At 46.4% G+C, this 8633-nt stretch overlaps 1 protein-coding gene across 1 annotated transcript in view; it reads right to left on the reverse strand.

Annotated features, from left to right (window-relative positions):
* Positions 1 to 372: 372 nt before the first annotated feature.
* The window catches only part of LOC115179636 (vacuolar protein sorting-associated protein 16 homolog), a 12719-nt gene continuing 4458 nt past the window's right edge, over positions 373 to 8633 (reverse strand). Inside the window, exons 10-19 of the mRNA XM_029741276.1 lie at positions 8474 to 8605; positions 8096 to 8259; positions 7902 to 8010; positions 6433 to 6567; positions 5019 to 5225; positions 4406 to 4588; positions 3803 to 3972; positions 1464 to 1560; positions 1192 to 1295; positions 373 to 1094 (exon numbers count right to left, since the gene is read on the reverse strand). Of these exons, the coding sequence (XP_029597136.1) occupies positions 950 to 1094; positions 1192 to 1295; positions 1464 to 1560; positions 3803 to 3972; positions 4406 to 4588; positions 5019 to 5225; positions 6433 to 6567; positions 7902 to 8010; positions 8096 to 8259; positions 8474 to 8605 (1446 nt within the window). The 3' untranslated portion in view covers positions 373 to 949. The remainder of the gene's footprint in view (positions 1095 to 1191; positions 1296 to 1463; positions 1561 to 3802; positions 3973 to 4405; positions 4589 to 5018; positions 5226 to 6432; positions 6568 to 7901; positions 8011 to 8095; positions 8260 to 8473; positions 8606 to 8633) is intronic.

Genomic DNA, 8633 nt, shown 5'->3' on the forward strand with positions numbered 1-8633 from the left:
AGTTTCAGTGTGTGGAAGCGTCGTAAATTCGGACCATAAATTCCAATTTATACTGTAACATTTCACATGAATTCCCCCCTCATACAGTAGACCTGTAGTTACCGGTATAGCTGTTGAATGTCGTCTAGCAACATTTATGAACCTAATTTTCTGACCTGATGCTTTTACACAATAGCCTACATACAATATGCCCTGTTGATTATTACAGAAAGCAACAGTAATTTAGTTTCTTGTTTTCTACAGCGGCCTAGTTCCCATAATGTTCCCCATAGGACACCGATCCCATTCCTGAGTACCAGTGTTTCTCTATCGTTTTGTAGCTCCTTTACAAAGGAATTAATTTATCCAATGATACAACAAGAGACAACGGTCTGCAGTGTGTGAATAACACCAACATGGTTTCATTAATATGACAATCACATGATCTGGAGAGGAGTCAGTAACACCAGCAGCTTACAGCAGACAATAAATGGGAGCAATCTGTGCTTCTCAATAGTCAAAAGTGGTGTCCGCACATCTCTCACTTCCTTCATTTGAACAGATTTGAAAACACAGGATATACAATATGAATGCAATTCATTGCGAATTGAGATGATTTCACTGCATCTCTTGGCTAAAACAGACAGTGGAGAGCCACATTTCTTTCATGATTGGTAGTGCTGTTGATATCAGCTTGTCTAACCTGTGTGTGTGTGTGTGTGTTAGCTTGGAATGTCTTTCTTTCCCAAATCACTCCTTCCCCTCCAACCGTGGTAGAAGCAGGACATAGGCTGGAGCTGGGGTGGAGCTGGGCTGGAGCTGGGCTGGAGCTGGGCTGGAGCTGGGCTGGGGCTGGGGTGAATGGTGGTTGACGGGTCACTTTTCAACAGCAACAGCTCTTAGTGAGTTTTTGAGAGGGCTCACTTTGTGACAGTGAGATATTTTGTGTTTGAATAGGATTTCAGGAAGGTCACTTTTTGGCGGCAGTGGATCTGGCTCGGTTGAGTCTCTCCAGCAGGGCTCGGTCTGTGGTGGGAGAACAGCGGGACAGGACAGTGCTGATCTCTCCTTCACTCCTCCTCTCTATAGCTGCCTCGGCTGCCCCCTCCAGATCACTGACGAGGAGAGAGAAGGGTAAAGAGAGAGAGGAAGAGTTTAGTTTCTGCACACTGACACACACACGCACGCACGCACGCACGCACACACACTCACCCTATGGCCAGGTGGGCTTTGACCTTTTGCTCTGGGGTCACCTTGGAAACATACTTTTTGGCCTCGTACTTATTGTGTTGTTTCACACACACCTCCACAAAGGGCTAAGAGAGAAAGAGAGAGGTTAGTTACGTAGCTAAAGTTGTATAAAGGTTATAAATGACCTGTCAAGAAGCCTATTGGATGAATAACATTGTATAAAGGTTAGAAATGACCTGTCGAGTAGCCTATTGGATGAATAACATTGTATAAAGATTGTATAAACAACATACTAGATAGCCGATGGGGGACTTCTTGCTCTTGGAAAATTTCTCCATCTCTTCCCAGTCATCCTTCTCTGCCAGAGCGGTCAGCTTCAGCCACCAGTACCTGACCACAGTGACATCATCAATAAGGGACTACACAGTGACGTCATCAATAAGGGACTACACAGTGACGTCATCAATAAGGGACTACACAGTGACAGCAATGTGTAGTTTTATCTCATCTTGATTATTGTCCAGTCATATAGTCAGGTGCTGCAAGGAAAGACCTAGTTAAGCTGCAACTGGCCCAGAACAGAGCGGCACGTTTTGCTCTTCATTGTAATCAGAGGGCTGAAATAAATACTATGCATGTCAGTCTCTCTTGGCTAAGAGTTGAGGAGAGCATAACTTCTTATTTTTATTAAAAAAACTGTCAAATTAGACCATGACAATGTTCTCAAAGTGTTGTCTCGTTACTATAGTGTTGTCTCGTTACTATAGTGTTGTCTCGTTACTATAGTGTTGTCTCGTTACTATAGTGTTGTCTCGTTACTATAGTGTTGTCTCGTTACTATAGTGTTGTCTCGTTACTATAGTGTTGTCTCGTTACTATAGTGTTGTCTCGTTACTATAGTGTTGTCTCATCGCTCTCTCTCTGGTTTTACACGCAGCTCTGACACACACACTTACCCCACCAGACATGCCACCAGGGGTCTTTTCACAGTCCCCAGGCCCAGAACAAATTCAAGGAAACGTACAGTATTATATAAAACGCAAATGAAGAGCAAACCTGGTTTAAAAAAAACAAGTAAAACAACACCTCATGGCACAACGCCTCTCCCCACGTGACCTACCGGTTGTGTGTATGTACTGACATGTGACCTACCGGTTGTGTGTATGTACTGACATGTGACCTACCGGTTGTGTGTATGTACTGACATGTGACCTACTGGTTGTATGTACTGACATGTGACCTACTGGTTGTATGTACTGACATGTGACCTACCGGTTGTGTGTATGTACTGACATGTGACCTACTGGTTGTATGTACTGACATGTGACCTACTGGTTGTATGTACTGACATGTTACCTACTGGTTGTATGTACTGACATGTTACCTACTGGTTGTATGTACTGACATGTGACCTACTGGTTGTATGTACTGACATGTGACTTACTGGTTGTATGTACTGACATGTGACTTACTGGTTGTGTGTATGTACTGACATGTGACCTACTGGTTGTGTGTATGTACTGACATGTGACTTACTGGTTGTATGTACTGACATGTGATCTACTGGTTGTGTGTATGTACTGGCATGTGACCTACTGGTTGTGTGTATGTACTGACATGAGACCTACTGGTTGTATGTACTGACATGTGACCTACCTGTTGTGTGTATGTACTGACATGTGACCTACCTGTTGTGTGTATGTACTGACATGTGACCTACTGGTTGTATGTACTGACATGTTACCTACCGGTTGTGTGTATGTACTGACATGTTACCTACTGGTTGTATGTACTGACATGTGACCTACCTGTTGTGTGTATGTACTGACATGTAATCTACTGGTTGTGTGTATGTACTGACATGTGACCTACTGGTTGTGTGTATGTACTGACATGTTACCTACTGGTTGTGTGTATGTACTGACATGTTACCTACTGGTTGTGTGTATGTACTGACATGTTACCTACTGGTTGTGTGTATGTACTGACATGTTACCTACTGGTTGTGTGTATGTACTGACATGTGACCTACCGGTTGTGTGTATGTACTGACATGTGACCTACTGGTTGTATGTATGTACTGGTGTGTATGTGGAACTGATAGATACACAGACTACATGTTCATGTTTTTAAATGTACACTACCGTTCAAAACTTAGGGGTCACTTAGACATGTCCTAGTTTTTTAAAGAAAAGCACATTTTGTTGTCCATTAAAATAACATCAAATTGATCAGAAATACAGTGTAGACATTGTTAATGTTGTAAATGACGATTGTAGCTGGAAACGGCTGATTTTTTTATGGAATATCTACATAGGCATACAGAGGCCCATTATCAGCAACCATCACTCCTGTGTTACAATGGCACGTTGTGTTAGCTAATCCACGTTTATCATTTTAAAAGGCTAATTGATCATTAGAAAACCCTTTTGCAATTATGTTAGCACAGCTGAAAACTGTTGTTCTGATTAAAGAAGCAATAAAACTGGCCTTCTTTAGACTAGTTGAGTATCTGGAGCATCAGCATTTGTGGGTTCGATTACAGGCTCAAAATAGCCAGAATGATTTGACCTTGTTTTTTTTCTCCAGAGTTCCCAGGTGTCTTGAAAGCAGCGTAACACACAGCCTTTACCTTTTGTCTGGTACTCTGAAGTCCCTGTAGAGCTGCTCAGCCTGCTTGTGGAAGTTGGAGGTGAGGAGGGCATGCAGAGTCTCCTGGAGAGACAGGCCCAGCAGAGCCTCTCCCTTCTCCTCATCCAGACGCCTCTGGAACCGTAGCAGCTTCATCTCCTCCTCTGTCGCCTGGGGCAGACAGAGACAGAGAGAGACAGAGAGAGACAGAGAGAGACAGAGAGAGACAGAGAGAGAGACAGAGAGAGAGAGAGACAGAGAGAGACAGAGAGAGACAGAGACACAGAGACACAGAGACAGAGACACAGAGACAGAGACAGAGAGAGAGACAGAGAGAGAGACAGAGACAGAGACAGAGAGAGAGACAGAGACAGAGACAGAGAGACAGACAGAGAGAGAGACAGAGACAGAGAGAGACAGAGAGAGAGACAGAGACAGAGAGAGACAGAGAGAGAGACAGAGACAGAGAGCACTATAATAATGAGACAACATTTTGAGAACATTGTCATGATCTAATATACATGTTCATTTTTGGTCCAAAGTGCTAATGCTATTCAGAGCCTGGTGAGACCAAATATGCACTTAAAACTGTCTGGGATCTCACCTTGGCTGCAAACTCGTTCTTGGCCTTGTTGTACTCGTCCACAGCACTCTGCAGCAGAGACAGGCGAGCCTCCAGCCTCTTCTCCTTGTAACTGGCCTTGACGTAGAAGTTACCCAGCTCCTGATGGTCATCGTCTTGGTTGAACAGATCCTTCAGTGTGTCCTGTTCCTGGTGCTTACAGAACTAACACACACACACACACACACAGATTAAACCACATGTTGTGCGTGTGTACCTGTGTGTAGAGACTAAGTTGTGTGTGTGTGTCTGTGTCTATACCTGCCGGTAGAGGCTGAGTTGTGTGTGTGTGTGTGTGTGTGTTTATACCTGCCGGTAGAGGCTGAGTTGTGTGTGTGTGTGTGTGTGTGTGTGTGTGTGTGTGTGTGTGTGTGTCTATACCGGCCGGTAGAGGCTGAGTTGTGTGTGTGTGTGTGTGTGTGTGTGTGTGTGTGTGTGTGTGTGTGTATACCTGCCGGTAGAGGCTGAGTTGTGTGTGTGTGTGTGTGTGTGTGTGTGTATACCTGCCGGTAGAGGCTGAGTTGTGTGTGTGTGTGTGTGTGTGTGTATACCTGCCGGTAGAGGCTGAGTTGTGTGTGTGTGTGTGTGTGTATACCTGCCGGTAGAGGCTCAGGGCTACCGGTTGGTTTCTGAGCGTCATGAAGAAGTCTCCTCTGTTCATCTCGTTCTTCAGGTATGTCACCACCGTGTAAACCAGGTCTGTATCTCCACTCTCTATAGCTTTACTCAGGGCCAGCTGACTCCTCTTCATCTTCAGTAGCAGGGGGACCTGCTCCCCAGAACGAGGCTCAAACTCCAACAACTAGACCCAGAGAGAGGGGGGAGGCAGAGGGAAAGAGAGGGGGGTGACAGAGGGAAAGAGAGGGGGGGAGGCAGAGGGAAAGAGAGGAGAGGGTGGTGGGAGAGGGGAGGAGAGAGGGTGGTGACAGAGGGAAAGAGAGGGTGGTGGGAGAGGGGAGGAGAGAGGGTGGTGACAGAGGGAAAGAGAGGGTGGTGACAGAGGGAAAGAGAGGGTGGTGACAGAGGGAAAGAGAGGGGGGTGACAGAGGGAAAGAGAGGGGGGGTGACAGAGGGAAAGAGAGGGTGGTGACAGAGGGAAAGAGAGGGGGGGTGACAGAGGGAAAGAGAGGGGGGGGTGACAGAGGGAAAGAGAGGGGGGGTGACAGAGGGAAAGAGAGGGGGGGTGACAGAGGGAAAGAGAGGGGGGGTGACAGAGGGAAAGAGAGGGGGGGTGACAGAGGGAAAGAGAGGGGGGTGACAGAGGGAAAGAGAGGGTGGTGACAGAGGGAAAGAGAGGGGGGTGACAGAGGGAAAGAGAGGGTGGTGACAGAGGGAAAGAGAGGGTGGTGACAGAGGGAAAGAGAGGGGGGTGACAGAGGGAAAGAGAGGGGGGTGACAGAGGGAAAGAGAGGGTGGTGACAGAGGGAAAGAGAGGGGGGTGACAGAGGGAAAGAGAGGGGGGTGACAGAGGGAAAGAGAGGGTGGTGACAGAGGGAAAGAGAGGGTGGTGACAGAGGGAAAGAGAGGGTGGTGACAGAGGGAAAGAGAGGGTGGTGACAGAGGGAAAGAGAGGGGGGTGACAGAGGGAAAGAGAGGGTGGTGACAGAGGGAAAGAGAGGGTGGTGACAGAGGGAAAGAGAGGGGGGTGACAGAGGGAAAGAGAGGGTGGTGACAGAGGGAAAGAGAGGGTGGTGACAGAGGGAAAGAGAGGGTGGTGACAGAGGGAAAGAGAGGGGGGTGACAGAGGGAAAGAGAGGGGGGAGGCAGAGGGAAAGAGAGGGGGGTGACAGAGGGAAAGAGAGGGGGGTGACAGAGGGAAAGAGAGGGGGGTGACAGAGGGAAAGAGAGGAGAGATAACATTCCATTCAATGATGTCTTTTGGATTGCCTCTTTAATCACTCTCTCTTGTGTTGGAAGCAAGTGAGGCTAAGGTGTGGCTGTCCCTTGATAGTCAATTCAGGCCTGCTGGTGTGTGTGTGTGTGTGTGTGTGTGTGTGTGTGTGTAGTACCTTGATGGCCAGTTCCGTCCTGCCACACTCATATGCTCTGGCAGCGATCTCAGAGTAGGAGATTCCTGCTGCCTCACCCAGCTTCACACTGACAGCATGTGCTATGGACTCATCAGGCTCTTCTTTCTGCTGGACCTGAGACAGACAGACACACCTTTCATTTAAATCTCAAGAGATATAGCACCGGCCCCCCCTTTGATTTTCTATATTTTTGATACTGAATGTCATCAGACCTTCAACCAAAACCTAATATTAGAAAAAAGGAACCTGAGTACACAAATAACCCCCAAAATATATATATTTTTTTCATTGACAAAGTAAGTAACACCCAATGCCCCTGTGAAAAAAGTAATTTCCCCCTTACACTCAATAACTGGTTGTGCCACCTTTAGCTGCAATGACTGCAGCCAAATGCTTCCTGTAGTTGTAGATCAGTCTCACATCGCTGTGGAGGAATTTTGGTCCACTCTTCCATACAGAACTGCTTTAACTTGTGGGTTTTCCAGCATGAACTGCTTGTTTCAAGTCCTGCCACAACATCTCAATTGGAATTAGGTCTGGACTTTGACTAGGCCATTCCAAAACTTCACATTTGTTGCTTTTTAGCCATTTTCATGTAGACTTGATTGTGTGTTTGGATCATTGTCTTGCTGCATGACCCAATTGTGCTTCAGCTTCAGCTCACAGACGGATGGCCTGACATTCTCCTGTAGAATTCTCTGATACAGAGCAGAATTCCTGGTTCCTTCTATTAAGGCAAGTCATCCAGGTCCTGAGGCAGCAAAGCATCCCCAAACCATCACACTACCACCACCATGCTTGTCCGTTGCTATGAGGTTCTTACTGTGGAATGCAGTGTTTGGTTTTCGCCAGACATAATGGGAACCATGTCGTCAAAAAAGTTGACTCAAGTTTGACAAAAAGCACCTGGATGATCATCAAGACTCTTGGAAGAATGTTCTATGGACAGATGAGTCAAAAGTATCACTTTTTTGGTCAAAGTTCAGACCTAATCCCAACTGAGATGTTGTGGCAGGACTTGAAACAAGCAGTTCATGCTTAAAAACCCACAAATGTCACTGAGTTACAGCAGTTCTACATGGAAGAGTGGGAAAGAATTCCTCCACAGTGACGTGAGAGACTGATCTACAACTACAGGAAGCATTTGGTTGGAGTCATTGCAGCTAAAGGTGGTACAACCAGTTATTGAGTGTAAGGGGGAAATTACTTTTTCACACAGGGGCATTGGGTGTTACTTACTTTGTTTATGAACAATGTCATTGTGTTATTTGTTCATTCAGGTTCCCTTTATCTAATATTAGGTTTTGGTTGAAGATCTGATAAGATTCAGTATCAAATATATGCAAAAGTAGAGAACATTTTAATGGGGGCAAATCCTTTTTCACAGCACTGTACCTGTTAGAGCATGTTAAGAACATAGATGCAGTAAACCAGCCCCTCCGGCTCACCTTGCAGCAGGCCCAGTGTTTGAGAACTCTGCTGACTCCCTGGTACTCTGGTGTTTTCAGATAGCGACAGATCTCAATGGCCAGGGGATACAGCTTACGGTACACCAACCTGTTTAACATGCGTGCACAGAGAGTAAACACACACACACACACCCCGTGTAAACACACATCCACACACACACCTGGGGTGTTACCTGTCAATGAGGACCTGAACAGTCATCTGTTTGTACTGTGTGTGTGTGAGGGGGATCCCCACAGTGTAGTCTCGGACAGAGTTGAGAACTTTCAGGTCTCGACACATACTGACAAACGGCTCTGGTGGGTAGTTACTGAGAAAACACTTCCCAAAGGACGCAGCCTAGAGGGAGGGAGAGAGGGAGGGAGAGAGGAATAGAGTGGGGGAGAAAAACATGAATATATCTGTGGACCGACTCATTTTGATCTTCAACTTAACACGCAGGAATAGATGAGAAAGAGAGAGAAGAGAGAGAAAGAGAGAAAGAGAGAGAGACAGGGAGAGAAAGAGAGTAAGAGAGCAAGGTAGAGGTAGAGAGAGATAGTGTGTGTCTTACCCTGAGCAGTGTTTTCTGGGTCTCTGGTTCATGTTCATACCCAGCAGCCTCCACACACTGTCTCACCGCTTCCCCCAACACACTCTGTTCCTTTATCTCTCTCAGGTACTCATCTGCCTTCTGACTGGACTTCTACACAAACACACACACACACACACAC

This window comes from Salmo trutta, chromosome 39 (genome assembly GCF_901001165.1).
Source record: "Salmo trutta chromosome 39, fSalTru1.1, whole genome shotgun sequence".
NCBI lineage: Eukaryota > Metazoa > Chordata > Actinopteri > Salmoniformes > Salmonidae > Salmo > Salmo trutta.